This window comes from Salvelinus alpinus, chromosome 37, assembly GCF_045679555.1.
Source record: "Salvelinus alpinus chromosome 37, SLU_Salpinus.1, whole genome shotgun sequence".
NCBI classification, from domain to species: Eukaryota; Metazoa; Chordata; class Actinopteri; order Salmoniformes; family Salmonidae; genus Salvelinus; species Salvelinus alpinus.
In genome coordinates, this window is record NC_092122.1 from 13,788,764 (window position 1) to 13,806,377 (window position 17,614).

Below are 17,614 nucleotides of genomic sequence, written 5' to 3' on the forward strand. Positions count from 1 at the left end.
TAAGTGGGGCCAGGCTAGGGGCTGTTTTCAGGCTGTGTTGTAAGTGAGAAGGTAAAGAAGACATGATGACTCTCCTGATGGAATTGTACTGTCTCTGACTGCAGTATTTCTGATACGCAACATGTAAATAACTTATTAATGATTCACCCCCACCAAACGTATCAACATATTCTCCCTTCTCCAATTGACTCCGTATCTAATGAATGAATTACTCCAGAGCCAGATTCCATCTGATCCCATCTTGACACTCATGCCACCATTCTCTGTGCCCTCTGTGCCAGGTGATGTTCTCTCCCTCCAAGCTGAATCATTCAGTCTCGGAAAGTCTACCTGTCACCGGCCTGGTCGTTATGGCGATTAACGGCTGTGTGACTCATTCAGTATTCTTTCTCTCTCTCTCTTTCTATTGGCCACCAGAGGAGCTGCTCTCATTCTGCCAACCCAGTCTTACATAGACACATCTGACTCCACAGGCACGTTGGGAGTCTAGGGTATCAATACAGGGTGTGTGTGTTACTCACACTTTTAAGCAGTACCTTCACACATTCATTCAGTGTATGAAAGTACAATCCGATCGTCAATATCTGTCTGCCTCAAATCAATTAATACATTGATGTGTGTGTGTGTGTGTGTGTGTGTGTGTGTGTGTGTGTGTGTGTGTGTGTGTGTGTGTGTGTGTGTGTGTGTGTGTGTGTGTGTGTGTGCGTGTGCGTAGGCCTATGTGTTATTCTCAACCGACATCCACCTTTATACAGTGTGTGCAGTTACATTTACATTACATTTAAGTCATTTAGCAGACGCTCTTATCCAGAGCGACTTACAAATTGGTGCATTCACCTTATGATATCCAGTGGAACAACCACTTTACAATAGTGCATCTAACTCTTTTAAGGGGGGGGGTTAGAAGGATTACTTTATCCTATCCTAGGTATTCCTTAAAGAGGTGGGGTTTCAGGTGTCTCCGGAAGGTGGTGATTGACTCCGCTGACCTGGCGTCGTGAGGGAGTTTGTTCCACCATTGGGGTGCCAGAGCAGCGAACAGTTTTGACTGGGCTGAGCGGGAACTGTACTTCCTCAGAGGTAGGGAGGCGAGCAGGCCAGAGGTGGATGAACGCAGTGCCCTTGTTTGGGTGTAGGGCCTGATCAGAGCCTGAAGGTACGGAGGTGCCGTTCCCCTCACAGCTCCGTAGGCAAGCACCATGGTCTTGTAGCGGATGCGAGCTTCAACTGGAAGCCAGTGGAGAGAGCGGAGGAGCGGGGTGACGTGAGAGAACTTGGGAAAGTTGAACACCAGACGGGCTGCGGCGTTCTGGATGAGTTGTAGGGGTTTAATGGCACAGGCAGGGAGCCCAGCCAACAGCGAGTTGCAGTAATCCAGACGGGAGATGACAAGTGCCTGGATTAGGACCTGCGCCGCTTCCTGCGTGAGGCAGGGTCGTACTCTGCGAATGTTGTAGAGCATGAACCTACAGGAACGGGTCACCGCCTTGATGTTAGTTGAGAACGACAGGGTGTTGTCCAGGATCACGCCAAGGTTCTTAGCACTCTGGGAGGAGGACACAATGGAGTTGTCAACCGTGATGGCGAGATCATGGAACGGGCAGTCCTTCTCCGGGAGGAAGAGCAGCTCCGTCTTGCCGAGGTTCAGCTTGAGGTGGTGATCCGTCATCCACACTGATATGTCTGCCAGACATGCAGAGATGCGATTCACCACCTGGTTATCAGAGGGGGGAAAGGAGAAGATTAATTGTGTGTCGTCTGCATAGCAATGATAGGAGAGACCATGTGAGGATATGACAGAGCCAAGTGACTTGGTGTATAGCGAGAATAGGAGAGGGCCTAGAACAGAGCCCTGGGGGACACCAGTGGTGAGAGCACGTGGTGCGGAGACAGATTCTCGCCACGCCACCTGGTAGGAGCGACCTGTCAGGTAGGACGCAATCCAAGCGTGGGCCGCGCCGGAGATGCCCAGCTCGGAGAGGGTGGAGAGGAGGATCTGATGGTTCACAGTATCAAAGGCAGCCGATAGGTCTAGAAGGATGAGAGCAGAGGAGAGAGAGTTAGCTTTAGCAGTGCGGAGCGCCTCCGTGACACAGAGAAGAGCAGTCTCAGTTGAATGACTAGTCTTGAAACCTGACTGATTTGGATCAAGAAGGTCATTCTGAGAGAGATAGCAGGAGAGCTGGCCAAGGACGGCACGTTCAAGAGTTTTGGAGAGAAAAGAAAGAAGGGATACTGGTCTGTAGTTGTTGACATCGGAGGGATCGAGTGTAGGTTTTTTCAGAAGGGGTGCAACTCTCGCTCTCTTGAAGACGGAAGGGACGTAGCCAGCGGTCAAGGATGAGTTGATGAGCGAGGTGAGGTAAGGGAGAAGGTCTCCGGAAATGGTCTGGAGAAGAGAGGAGGGGATAGGGTCAAGCGGGCAGGTTGTTGGGCGGCCGGCCGTCACAAGACGCGAGATTTCATCTGGAGAGAGAGGGGAGAAAGAGGTCAAAGCACAGGGTAGGGCAGTGTGAGCAGAACCAGCGGTGTCGTTTGACTTAGCAAACGAGGATCGGATGTCGTCGACCTTCTTTTCAAAATGGTTGACGAAGTCATCAGCAGAGAGGGAGGAGGGGGGAGGAGGGGGAGGAGGATTCAGGAGGGAGGAGAAGGTGGCAAAGAGCTTCCTAGGGTTAGAGGCAGATGCTTGGAATTTAGAGTGGTAGAAATTGGCTTTAGCAGCAGAGACAGAAGAGGAGAATGTAGAGAGGAGGGAGTGAAATGATGCCAGGCCTGCAGGGAGGCGAGTTTTGACCATTTCCGCTCGGCTGCCCGGAGCCCTGTTCTGTGAGCTCGCAATGAGTCGTCGAGCCACGGAGCAGGAGGGGAGGACCGAGCCGGCCTGGAGGATAGGGGACATAGAGAGTCAAAGGATGCAGAAAGGGAGGAGAGGAGGGTTGAGGAGGCAGAATCAGGAGATAGGTTGGAGAAGGTTTGAGCAGAGGGAAGAGATGATAGGATGGAAGAGGAGAGAGTAGCGGGGGAGAGAGAGCGAAGGTTGGGACGGCGCGATACCATCCGAGTAGGGGCAGTGTGGGAAGTGTTGGATGAGAGCGAGAGGGGAAAGGATACAAGGTAGTGGTCGGAGACTTGGAGGGGAGTTGCAATGAGATTAGTGGAAGAACAGCATCTAGTAAAGATGAGGTCAAGCGTATTGCCTGCCTTGTGAGTAGGGGGGGAAGGTGAGAGGGTGAGGTCAAAAGAGGAGAGGAGTGGAAAGAAGGAGGCAGAGAGGAATGAGTCAAAGGTAGACGTGGGGAGGTTAAAGTCACCCAGAACTGTGAGAGGTGAGCCATCCTCAGGAAAGGAACTTATCAGGGCGTCAAGCTCATTGATGAACTCTCCAAGGGAACCTGGAGGGCGATAAATGATAAGGATGTTAAGCTTGAAAGGGCTGGTAACTGTGACAGCATGGAATTCAAAGGAGGCGATAGACAGATGGGTCAGGGGAGAAAGAGAGAATGTCCACTTGGGAGAGATGAGGATCCCAGTGCCACCACCCCGCTGACCAGAAGCTCTCGGGGTGTGCGAGAACACGTGGGCAGACGAGGAGAGAGCAGTAGGAGTAGCAGTGTTATCAGTGGTAATCCATGTTTCCGTCAGTGCCAAGAAGTCGAGGGACTGGAGGGAAGCATAGGCTGAGATGAACTCTGCCTTGTTGGCCGCAGATCGGCAGTTCCAGAGGCTGCCTGAGACCTGGAACTCCACGTGGGTCGTGCGCGCTGGGACCACCAGGTTAGAGTAGCAGCGGCCACGCGGTGTGAAGCGTTTGTATGGTCTGTGCAGAGAGGAGAGAACAGGGATAGACAGACACATAGTTGACAGGCTACAGAAGAGGCTACGCTAATGCAAAGGAGATTGGAATGACAAGTGGATTACACGTCTCGAATGTTCAGAAAGTTAAGCTTACGTTGCAAAAAATCTTATTGACTAAAATGATATAGTACTGCTGGCTGGTGAAATAGGCTAGCTAGCAGTGGCTGCGTTGTTGACTTTGTTTGAAAGTGTAGCTGGCTAGGTAACCTCTAACTGGCTAGGTAACCTCGACAATTACTCTAGACTACAGTTCAGTGCAATCCTTATTATCTCTCTGCCTCAAATCAATGAATGAGTTTCCATCCATATTGCCTTCTTGGCTTTTGGTTCACTGCCATTTCCACTTCCAATATGTAGGCCTATATGCCTATGTACATACAGTTGAAGTCAGAAGTTTACATACACTTAGGTTGGAGTCATTAAAACTTGTTTTTCAACCACTCCACAAATTTCTTGTTAACAAACAATAGTTTTGGAAAGTCGGTTAGGACATCTACTTTGTGCATGAAACAAGTAATTTTTCCAACAATTGTTAACAGACAGAATATTTCACTTATAATTCACTGTATCACAATTCCAGTGGGTCAGAAGTTTACATACACTAAGTTGACTGTGCCTTTAAACAGCTTGGAAAATTCCAGAAATGATGTCATGGCTTTAGAAGTTCTGATAGGCTAATTGACATCATTTGAGTCAATTGGAGGTGTACCTGTGGATGTATTTCAAGGCCTACCTTCAAACTCAGTGCCTCTTTGCTTGACATCATGGGAAAATCAAAAGAAATCAGCCAAGACCTCAGGAAAAAAATGTAGACCTCCACAAGTCTGGTTCATCCTTGGGAGCAATTTCCAAACTCCTGAAGGTATCACGTTCATCTGTACAAACAATAGTACGCAAGTATAAACACAATGGGACCAAGCAGCCGTCATTCCGCTCAAGAAGGAGACATGTTCTGTCTCCTAGAGATGAACGTACTGTGGTACGAAAAGTGCAAATCAATCCCAGAACAACAGCAAAGGACCTTGTGAAGTTGCTGGAGGAAACAGGTACAAAAGTATCTATATCCACATAAAACAAGTCCTATATCGACATAACCTGAAAGGCCGCTCAGCAAGGAAGAAACCACTGCTCCAAAACCGGCATAAAAAAGCCAGACTACGGTTTGCAACTGCACAATGGGGACAAAGATTGTAATTTTTTGAGAAATGTCCTCTGGTCTGATGAAACAAAAATAGAACTGTTTGGCCATAATGACCATCATTATGTTTGGAGAAAAAAGAGCGAGGCTTGCAAGCCGAAGAACACCATCCCAACCCTGAAGCATGGGGGTGGCAGCATCATGTTGTGGGGGTGCTTTGCTGCAGGAGGGACTGGTGCACTTCACAAAATAGATGGCATCACGAGGAAGGGAAATTATGTGGATATATTGAAGCAACATCTCAAGACATCAGTCAGGAAGTTAAAGCTTGGTCGCAAATGGGTCTTCCAAATGGACAATGACCCCACGCATACTTCCAAAGTTGTGGCAAAATGGCTTAAGGACAACAAAGTCAATGTATTGGAGTGGCCATCACAAACCCTGACCTCAATCCTATAGAAAATGTGTGGGCAGTGCTGAAAAAGCGTGTGCAAGCAAGGAGGCACACAAACCTGACTCAGTTACATCAGCTCTGTCAGAAGGAATGGGTCAGAATTCACCCAACTTATTGTGGGAAGCTTGTGGAAGGCTACCCGAAACGTTTGACCCAAGTTAAACAATTTAAAGGCAATGCTACCAAGTACTAATTGAGTGTATGTAAACTTCTGACTCACTGGGAATGTGATGAAATAAATAAAAGCTGAAACAAATCATTTTCTCTACTATTATTCTGACATTTCACATTCTTAAAATAAAGTGGTGTTCCTAACTGACCTAAGACAGGGAATTTTTACTAGGATTAAATGTCAGGAATTGTGAAAAACTGAGTTTAAATGTATTTGGCTAAGGTGTATGAAAACTTCCGACATCAACTGTATGTGTGTGTTTGCTTACTGATCAGGTATGTTATAGCTGGTTTACCTTGTGAAGGCGATGTGGGGGTCTGACAGGTGGGAGACTGCATATGAATAAGCTGAGGATGAAATGTCCTGTTCTGTTTATGGACAGTAAAATAACAATAACCTCCTGGGGCTGGGTCACGTGACACAGCTACTGGACTCATCTGCTAGCCAGCAGTACAGTGGGCTGCCAACTGTGTCTTTAAAAATGGATGACACAACAAAATAGATTTTCTTATTGAATTATTTATGGGGACCTTTATCCTTGGAGACAATGGTGGGGTATCCACTACCTCTTCCAACGGGTGACATGCTTAGGCCAAGGCTACCTGACTCTATTTTTATCAGCTGTCTTACCAAGCCGATCTCCGTAGCACACATGCATGCAGTGAAGCACCTGCATGGGGCGCTGCTGAGGCTTCTGTGGAAAGATGTGCAGTCTTGTTATTTCATTTTTTTTTACATGGCGGAACACAAGTATATATAAATAATATACAAAGGACATTTGGGCTAGGGAGCGTATGTCCCCGACATACATACACTTATAATTCTAACAGCTCTTTTGTTAGTAGAGTATTTAATTGTCTTAAAATACAGTTCAATTTTTTTTTTTAAGATATGAAAATTTGGTGTTTCGTTTGTAAATGTACATTTGTGACTATAAAATTTGGCCAAAAGAATGGTGAAATGAATTACATAAAAATGTTCAACTTATTTCTATCGTAGGTAAAGAATCCAAGCAGTACATCTCTCCACAATAGTGTAAAATCTTCAGAAATGTGTTCAATTATAAATCTACTGATGTCTTGCCACAGATTCCTTACATGAATACAATGCCAAAAAAGATGTAACACTGTTTCTGGGTGGTCATTACAAAAGGTAAAATTTGAGTTTATGTTTTTCTTAAACTTCTTCATATAGTGGTTAGCAGGATAATATTTAGGGATAATTGTCCTTAATTTTGTTAACAAGTAGATATGTGTGTGGCAACATCCAACCTTTTCCCCCACAGATATTATCAATAAAACCGTTCCAATAAGGCATGACATAATACAACATCCTGCTGAAACAAGGTTCGTATCGCTCTGTTGTTGAATGGACCAAAAGATACACAAATCTCAGGTCAACAGGTCAACAGGGTCAATGGAAGGTAGGCTCTGAGGGTCAGGTCTTGACGCGTTCCTGAATTATAAAGAAACACCTGAGGGAATGGCATCTAAAACAATTGCAAAATCTTTAGGTGTTACAGGGATCGTGCAAAGTGATAAGAATTCCTTATAACTAAGCAAAAACCCTCTGCATTTACAAGTTGGCTCACCAATAGGATATTACTTCGGAACCAATATTCTAGGACACAGATGTGCCAGTCAAAGACAGGTGCGGCACGCTGATGATATCAGTTATCAGGGAGGTCATGAGGCGCGGCCACTGTCCTGGATTGTGCTAAATGGACATTTCGCACTCGGTGGAAAATGACCCTGAACTTCATCGTATCTAGTGCTGTATTCATTCGACTTGCCATTAGTAAAATGTTAAGTCGTCCCATGGGCAGCAACATGTGTATGGGAAGACTGACATTTGATGCCTTCTCTCCATTTCTAGGCTACTTACTATATATTCATATTTCTAATCGTGGATGGTTGTTCATTTCAACATAGGCAACACACTCTCACCTAAATCAACTATGGCTACAGTTTAAAAAATGTATTTTAGATAAATGATTGTGAGGTTAATTCATAGTAATAACGGGTTAATTACATGGGCAAGTCATAATTGTTTCGGTTAAATATATCAAGTAATTTACCCCCCCTCCCCTCTGGAGTAATGGGAGGAGTCTATTGGTTTCGCACTCTGTCCTGTGCTTCAGAAGCAGATTACCGCGGAAGACACTGATCACCCAACAACCGTAGTGAGTGACAGTAGTGAGTGACAGCTCTCGGACGGGGACAACGTGAGCACGATGGAGAGTTTGTAACTCTGCTTTTGTAGGGGAACGTCAAGTCCACATTCACGGACCAAATTACGGGACTATGCCCAGTGCCGATACCGCTGTGGATAAAAGTTTTTCAGAAGTAGAGAGATATAACATCTGCGGCGAAATGGTAAATATGCCTTCCTGGTCACATCGTCGGCGGAATGACAGCGACTTGCTGTAACGTATCTGACTGCGTCTGCAGAGCTAGCCAACATTTGTCACGTTTGATATTCGGTAGCATACTATCACTTCTTCGTGGCGGTTATAGTGTACAATATCGGGAATATGTATCATCTATGTTGTTAGCGAGAGTAGCAACAGCCAGTTGTCTCTATGAGAATTATCCCAACTAACCGTAGCTAACAAAGTATTTGGGCTATAGTTTATCCGTGACTGAGTCGAGTTCGGAACCCGTTCCATCGTGCAGCGCAGTCCCAAGTGTTGGGGCGACTTGATTTGGAAATTATGTGCACCGTATCCATTACATCATGTGAGACGTTGTAGTTAATTGCAACAGGACATGTTTAGGAATCTACTTTAGGAATAATTTCAGATAATTCCATAGTTAGACAGGCAGTTTGTAAATTGTGGTCATTTCTTTATTGCTTTAGATTTTTTTGGTATCTAGCCAACACATGTCTAACTGAATTTGTTATTTATACACTCAGTGTTTGTATCTTTTGTTTTGACAGACAGATATAAACCGGTTAGTCAAAGATTTGTACTGCTGTGCAGGTGTTTCATTGAAGGCAACAGCAGCTCTTTTCACAAAAAACATAACTATTGCGTGCGACCTCTCTGTCAAGTGCTCGTCCATGAACACGACAGCTGTTGAACAAATTTACGAAGTAGGTTCTAGTCATTCGGTTCCTTTACCCCAGAGGTTTTGTCGGGAGCAAATGTGCAGCCAGATGTTTGTGGTGGACGTGGCCCCTAAACGCTTTGCTTTTATATGGTCATTCCCACTCTATGTTGCCACGGTATAGTTGTTTTGTCCCTGGTGTTTGTGTTCATTCTTAACTGTAATATTGTGGGTGAGATACAGTGACGAGTTATACTTATAGAACAAACAACACTGATAGCTGATCCCCATACCATGCCCCATTTAGGGGATAGGCTATGCAAAACTAAATTGAGCTATTTATCTTAGTATACGACAAACCACCCCTTCAATTAATGTGTGAAAATGTAAAGAAAGATATGTAGTCAGGGGTCTAGCTGGTATTCAACTATATATCCCTTATAGAGGGGAGGCATAGGGGAAAGGATGCAGGTTTTGTGATGGAGAGTCAAGGGGAAGGCAGGGGGTTGGCACTGGCATATTCCACATATTCTATCTGACAGTGGAAATCCTTGGTCGGCAACGGCCACTGGAGTGGAAAGGAGCGTTTGGGGGCTCTCGCCAGCCATCCATACGTTAATTAGCGTGGCTGGAGAGTGGCGGCTTGTCCGTGAGTCAACCGGGACGGGATAACCCTGGCTGGAACAGACTACAGAGCAGGGAGAGGAGATGCTGAGAGACAGAAAATACACTTTTCACTTCACCCTCCCTAGTACACATGCCCCATATTTTCATTACAGGATAGTTGTTTTGCAGTTTGAAGGAAAGTGGCCTAGATTTAACATCCGCATACTAGCATTTACATTATGGAAGACAACTCCGTATGTTGTTGTTATCACTGGTGATGATGACCACACACACACACACACACACACACACACACACACACACACACACACACACACACACACACACACACACACACACACACACACACACACACACACACACACACACACACACACACACACACACACTCTTGTACAGCTAACCTTGTGGGGACATACAATTCAGCCCCATTCAAAATCCTATTTTCCCTAACCCCTAACCCTAAACCTAACCCTAATCCTAACCCGTACTCTTACCCTAACCCTAACCCTAACCCAAAAACCTAAACTTTATCCTAACCCTAAACCTAACCCTAGCTCCTAACCCTAACCCTACAACTAACCCTAACTCCTAACCTTAATATTTAACTTAATTCTAACCCTAACACTAATTCTAACCTTAACCCTAAACCCCCTAGAAATAGCATTTGACCTTGTGGGGACTAACAAAATGTCCCCAGTTGGTCAATTTTTACTTTGTTTACTATTCTTGTAGGGACTTCTGGTCCCCACAAGAATAGTTAAACACGTCCACACACACACACACACACACACACACACACACACACACACACACACACACACACACACACACACACACACACACACACACACACACACACACACACACACACACACACGCTGTAGCCAGCACCACTCGATGGTCAGTGTGTGTCTATTTGGCATCTGTCATATAAAAACTGTGCCCCTCTTCCTCTCCTCTCTCTGCCCGGCCACCATCCCCACTCATTCATATTTAACTACACACACTGACAGAAGCTGGCACATTTCACTGCATATAAAGTGATTTCAGAGAGAGAAAGCTTTCAAACCCTTTACATCAACAGAGATGCTAGAATTGTAATCTGACAAACAGGCAAACGGACAGAGAGACAGACAAGCAGACATTGTGATTGATGGAGGGTGTTATTAAGGTTGGATGTTATTTATTCATTAGTGCCTCGCTAGTCTTTCCATCTTAAGTACTGAATACACAAAGGTCAGCTCCACCCTGTGTGTGCGTATATGGTGTAGTGTCGCATAGTGTGTGTGTATGGTGTAGTGTCGCATAGTGTGTGTGTGTGTGTATGGTGTAGTGTGTGTGTGTGTATGGTGTAGTGTGTGTGTGTGTATGTAGTATAGTGCCGCATGTGTGCCTAATCTATCAGAAGTTTATGGGGAGAATAGGCTGTTTCTGTCCTTTTTCTGTTTAACTAGCAAGGTTTTCCTGCCTTGCTGAGAAAGAGATGGAGACTCGTAGAAAGAGCAAAGAAGGGATGGGTTGTTTTTTCCTTTCACAACTCCCTGGAAGTCTGCCCTTGGGCAGAGTACATTTCTTAAGGCTGTGTTTTTCCCAGCCTGCTCCACTCATGTAAAGACTGGACTTTTACTGCCTGAGGTCTTATTCCAACGCGACACAGGAATAAAAATAATGTACGGATGGGTTTTGTGTGTGTGGTATGTGTGTGTGCGAGTGAGCGAGTGTATGTGTGAGTTTGCGTGTTTGTGCATGTGTGTGTTGCTGAGCTGTTTTTGGCAGTGTAGTAACAGGCCATTAAACAGTGTGTTGTGAGTGCAATTTACTGTGGCCCCGGGGTCAGTGCATTGGAGAGAGAAGTGGCTGATGGCACATTCCAAAGGCCTTAATGGCCGCTTGGTCTTCAGTAATTATGAAATATCAAGCTAGTCGGATTGACTACTTTCTGGTATTATTTTCTATGGTGCCAAAAGTGAAAAAAGTATGGTTTGAGGATATATTGGAGATAACAGACAGTCATTAGAAATAATTGAAAACTATCAGCATGCAAGGAAACCAGGCATAATCTTTATAGCAGATTTTGAGAAAGCCTTCAATGAAAGTACGGCTTGAATTTATTTATAAGTGCCTGGATTATTTCCATTTTAGAGAATCTCTTGTAAAATGTTTAAAAGCCATGTATAAATAATGGTTATTTCTCTGAGAATGTTGAATTGTTAAGAGGTGTAAAACAGGGTTGCCCTCTTTCACCATACCTGTGTGCTATGGCAATTGAATTGTTAATTATAAAAATCAGATCCAATGATAAAATTAAGGGGTTAAAAATGTGTGGATTAGAAACAAATGTATGCCGATGATTCAAGTTTTTTTCTTGATTCCACAGTCTTCAACCCTGAACAGTCTTATTGAGGACCTGGATAATGTCTCCAGTTCATCTGGATTAAAACCCAACTATGATAAATGTACTATATTACGGATTGGGTCTCTAAAAGTCACAAACTTTAAATTGCTATGTGGTCTCCCAATTACATGGGTTGATGGTGCTGTTGATGTGCTTGGTGTATACTTTACAGGAAAGTTGAATGATCTTGCAACTGTCAATTTTGATAGAAAACAGATAGGACCTTGAAACTTAGATAGGATCTTGAAACCATGGGAAAGGGAAACACCTGTCAGTCTATGGGAAAATTACACTGATTAATTCTCTAGTGACATCACAGTTGACATATCTATTCATGGCTCTGCAGACTCCAGGAGAATGCTTTTTCAAGTTATGTGAGGAAAAAATCTTTTATTTAATTTAGAATGGAAAACAAGTTGAAGTTAAACGGGTATATTTATATAATGAATATGAGTTTGGATGGCTAAACTGATTAAATATCAAGGCATTAAACCTCTCTCTTAAAGATTCTATTATACGGAAACAATATCTAAATCCAAACTGGTTTTACAGTAGGCTACTAAGAGACACATCCAATGTTTTAAAGGGGGCTCTGTGCTGTTATACAGATTAAAACTCAATTTCCGGTGAATTTACAATGGAACACTGTTTAAAGTATCTTTATTTTTAAATGAAGCTATACAGAGTTGGCTACAATTCTAATTTTATCCTCCAGAAGAGGCAGAATCTATATTACAGAAAATAATATGGCTAAACTCCAAAGTACTGATTGAGGATGAACCAATTTTCTTGGAGACAATGTTTAAGAATGGTACCCTGTTTATGAATGAAATTGTAAACAACGACAGTAGAATTATGTCATACAACAAATGAATCCAGGTGTATGGAGATGTATGCTCAATACAAAATTATAACCAACTCATCGCAGCTCTGCCACAAAAAATGGAAGAGGAAATTACTTAAAAGAGAAAGGAATGATTTATACTGAACAAAAATATAAATGCAACATGCAACAATTTCAACTATTTTACTGACTTACAGTTCATATAAGGACATAAGTCAATTTAAATAAACGAATTAGGCCCTAATTTATGGATTTTACATGACTGGGCAGGGGTGCAGCCATGGGTGGGCCTGGAAAGGCATAGGCCCATCCACTTGGGTGCCAGGCCCACCCACTGGGTAGCCAGGCCCAGCCAATCAGAATTCGTTTAACATTCAATTCTCTGGCAAAAGCTCTGATGGACATTCCTATAGTCAGCATGCCAATTGCATTCTCCCTCAACTTGAGACATCTGTGGCTTTGTGTTGTGGAGAAATGCTCACTAGCAGGGATGTAATCAAATTTGTGCACAACATTTGAGAGAAATTAGCTTTTTGTGTGTATGGCCATTTTCTGGGATCTTTAACTTCTACTCATGAAACATGGGACCAACACTTTACATGTTGCGTTTATATTTTTGTTCAGTATAATTTGTCTGCCACTAATAAAAAAATCATAAATGGCTTAAAAATAGTATTATAAATTGTGAAATGTATCAGTTTCACGGTCAAGAGGGTTGACAACTATGCCGCATAAAATTCAAGATAGTTGGGAACAGATTTCCTATGCCCCAATACCATGGCATCGGGATTATGAGCTGATATACAGTACAAAACAACAATTGATGCATTCATTTGTTCTTTTCAATTTAAGCTATTATATTTAATTCTCGCTACAAACAGAATGCTCAGTATATGTGTCATGCCCTGACCGTAGAGATCTTTTTATTTTCTATGTTTGGTTGGTCAGGGTGTGACTCGGATGGGAAACTCTATGTTCTGTGTTTCTATGTTTTGGACGGGTATGGTTCTCAATCAGGGACAGCTGTCTATCGTTGTCTCTGATTGGGAATCATACTTAGGCAGCCTTTTTTCCTTTTGTATTTTGAGGGTAGTTGTCTTTGTTAGTGGCCTGTATAGCCCTAGTAAGCTTCACGTTCGTTTCTGTTGTTTCTTGTTTTGTTGGCGACATTTATAATAAAAAAAAATGTACGCTCACAACGCTGCACCTTGGTCCGGTCATTTCCACGATGACGGCGATCGTGACAATATGGGTTATTCAACAGTCAGACCGGTGCAGACTCTGCCATGCGGAAAGAGAATTAGTAGAGCATTTACATTTACATTTACATTTAAGTCATTTAGCAGACGCTCTTATCCAGAGCGACTTACAAATTTCTCTTGGTGCTGTCCATCGCTGGCTTGTTTTTGGAGTCGGGTCCAGGAATGGTTGTTATGCCATAATGTCAGGGTGCTGCTGGACCTGCAAACTGTATTTCTGGGGGATTTGAAGGACCACAGTCAGTCAAAAGGAAATATAATTGTGCTCCTGGGTAAAATGTAAATTTTTGGGGCAATTTCAGCAGAAATGTTGCTGATGGGGAGGTTCAAGTCTCTAGTTAGACACCATGGGAGAATGATGGAGAGGTTCAAGTCTCTAGTGAGACACCATGGGAGAATGATGGGGAGGTTCCTAGTGAGACACCATGGGAGAATGATGGGGAGGTTTCTAGTGAGACACCATGGGAGAATGATGGGGAGGTTCCTAGTGAGACACCATGGGAGAATGATAGGGAGGTTCCTAGTGAGACACCATGGGAGAATGATGGGGAGGTTCCTAGTGATACACCATGGGAGAATGATGGGGAGGTTCCTAGTGAGACACCATGGGAGAATGATGGGGAGGTTCAAGTCTCTAGTGAGACACCATGGTAGAATGATGAGGAGGTTCCTAGTGAGACACCATGGGAGAATGATGGGGAGGTTCCTAGTGAGACACCATGGGAGAATGATGGGGAGGTTCCTAGTGAGACACCATGGTAGAATGATGAGGAGGTTCCTAGTGAGACACCATGGGAGAATGATGGGGAGGTTCCTAGTGAGACACCATGGGAGAATGATGGGGAGGTTCCTAGTGAGACACAATGGGAGAATGATGGGGAGGTTCCTAGTGAGACACAATGGGAGAATGATGGGGAGGTTCCTAGTGAGACACAATGGGAGAATGATGGGGAGGTTCCTAGTGAGACACTATGGGAGAATGATGGGGAGGTTCCTAGTGAGACACTATGGGAGAATGATGGGGAGGTTCCTAGTGAGACACTATGGGAGAATGATGGGGAGGTTCCTAGTGAGACACAATGGGAGAATGATGGGGAGGTTCCTAGTGAGACACTATGGGAGAATGATGGGGAGGTTCCTAGTGAGACACTATGGGAGAATGATGGGGAGGTTCCTAGTGAGACACCATGGGAGAATGATGGGGAGGTTCCTAGTGAGACACCATGGGAGAATGATGGGGAGGTTCCTAGTGAGACACTATGGGAGAATGATGGGGAGGTTCCTAGTGAGACACAATGGGAGAATGATGGGGAGGTTCCTAGTGAGACACTATGGGAGAATGATGGGGAGGTTCCTAGTGAGACACTATGGGAGAATGATGGGGAGGTTCCTAGTGAGACACAATGGGAGAATGATGGGGAGGTTCCTAGTGAGACACTATGGGAGAATGATGGGGAGGTTCCTAGTGAGACACTATGGGAGAATGATGGGGAGGTTCCTAGTGAGACACCATGGGAGAATGATGGGGAGGTTCCTAGTGAGACACCATGGGAGAATGATGGGGAGGTTCCTAGTGAGACACTATCGGAGAATGATGGGGAGGTTCCTAGTGAGACACAATGGGAGAATGATGGGGAGGTTCCTAGTGAGACACAATGGGAGAATGGAGGGATATATCAGAAGAGGAAATGGTAGAACGGTGATTTACTGGGCAAGACGGCTTTATCTGTGGCTGTCTGAAGGTGGAATTGATTGGAATAATTGTATACACAAATGTACAGTATAAATGTTTGAGGTCCTCCAATCAGAGGTGAGGGTGTGGATGGGATTATTGTATGTTTTGTGTTTCACTATTTATGTTTTGTGTTTTGGTTTCATGCTGTGAGAGGTGTCTGTTGGTCCTGGTGGTTATGAGCGGGGCCTTGCCGGCATCTCGGGGCGGGTGGGGCGAGCGCAACCACTGACCAGAGCGCCAACATTAGTATTGTCTTTGTATTGTTGTTGTTTTAAAGAAAAAAAATATTAGATTTAAAAACTGTGTGCTCTCAGACCAAATAAAAAAACAATCAGGGCAACAGTTCTACAATAGGTGATTAAATGAGCTAGCCTCAAGGGAACAAGCGCTTGAGTTCTAATTTAATGTTGCAGTTGTTTCCCATGCTACACAGACACTGTTTCAGTCTGGATGCATACAGTATTAATGTCTACAATGAGCCTGCCTTATCTGACCATCTCAATCAGAGAGCCCACATACCTCATACTACTGTCCAATCACCAATCACCACAAATCACTGAAATTAGCTCGGTCTTACCTCTGTGTGCGAAGGAGGGAGAGGGGTAGAGAGAGGGTGGGAGGGTGAGGAAAGGCCTCAATGTATTTAATTATTGGTCCCTAGTCTCTGAGACGCTCCATTGGCCATTATGGTGAGGGGTAGCCTAGCAGCTGTCATTCCCTTCTGTTGTCAGGGCAACCACAGGAGTCTCACCCCTTCCCCACCCCCCCAATCTTATACAGGCTTTGCCGCTGATATCTCTTTCTATGCTCCCCATTCTCTCCCTCTTCCTTTCTCTCCTCGCTCTGATGTCTCTGTGCATGAATGATGCTCAAAGGCATTTATTCACTTTGGGGGTGTTGCTCTAAAGCTTCTCTCTCCCTCTCTTTATCCTGTCTCTGTGACATCAACTTTTCTGTCTCTCTCTCCCTTTACGCTGTCTCTGCATGATCAATTGTTCTGTCTCTCTCTTTGTCCTGTCTCTGCGACATCAACTGTTCTGTCTGTCTCTGTACCGTATTCATGGACTCGCCCTGAGATGTGTGAGTTGGTGGGTAGGATATGGGTTATCCATGGTGTTTGGGCTAGGATCTCTGGGAATGAGGACAGACTTATAGCCATCGGGGAGACAGGGAGACAGAGACAGAGACAGAGAGAGACAGAGACAGAGAGACAGAGAGACAGAGAGAGAGAGAGAGAGAGAGAGAGAGAGAGAGAGAGAGAGAGAGAGAGAGAGAGAGCCCTCAGGCAGAGTGGCGTGTTGGAGGAGGAAGAGATGAAGAGGGAATCTAGTCAGAGCAAACAGGGGTTTGATTTAATACACTAAAGTAGCTACTAGCTAGCGGCCCCTCTCCTCTCCTAGTCAGAAGACTTGGCTGAAGCTATACATATCTGGACCAGGTTGGCAGAATCTTTTTAGGTATTTCTCTCTATCCCTCTATCTTCCCTTCTCTGTGGATCTCTTTCTGTGTGTGTGTTTTGGATTAGGGATTGAGCGTGAGCTAAGCCTACAGTGGACAGACACGCACTAACAAACCAACAGAGATGCCGGGTATAGTGAGTAACACAGCCTCGGATTAACACACACATAGGCACTCACTCATCAAAAGGATTTTCTGTATCACCGAGCTGTTTTAACATTATATACCACAGGCTCCGAGCTGACTGGATCTTTTTAGTCAATCATTATGAAACCAATCTCTACCTGAAGAAGCTTATGTGACGATGCAAATTGTTGCCGGCCATAATATCGACTCAAGTAATGGCCATACAGCCCAGCTGTCACATTATAAAGCATTAAACACTAGTCTGCTGACTGTGTCCGTGCACACACAGCCTATTCACACCAGTGGAGGCTGCTGAGGGGAGGACGGCTCCTAATAATGGCTGGAATGGAGTAAATGGAATGGCATCAAAAACCTGGTTTCCATCCATTACACTCCATTCCAGCCATTATTATGAGCCGTCCTCCCCTCAGCTGCCCCCCTCCCCCCCGATTTACACTCACAGGAATACAGCTGGTTCATATCAGCGAGCTAATT

At 44.5% G+C, this 17,614-nt stretch overlaps 1 protein-coding gene across 3 annotated transcripts in view; it reads left to right on the top strand.

The window, feature by feature from the left end:
* The window catches only part of LOC139565695 (transmembrane and coiled-coil domain protein 3-like), a 66,018-nt gene that overhangs the window by 24,314 nt on the left and 24,090 nt on the right, over positions 1-17,614 (top strand). Inside the window, exon 1 of one of the 3 annotated variants that reach the window (XM_071386197.1) lies at positions 7,758-7,997. The exons of the other annotated variants lie outside the window; for them this stretch is intronic. Coding sequence (XP_071242298.1) covers positions 7,926-7,997 — 72 coding nt within the window. The 5' untranslated portion in view covers positions 7,758-7,925. Of the gene's footprint in view, positions 1-7,757; positions 7,998-17,614 lie in introns of those variants that run through there. 3 annotated transcript variants of the gene reach the window in all.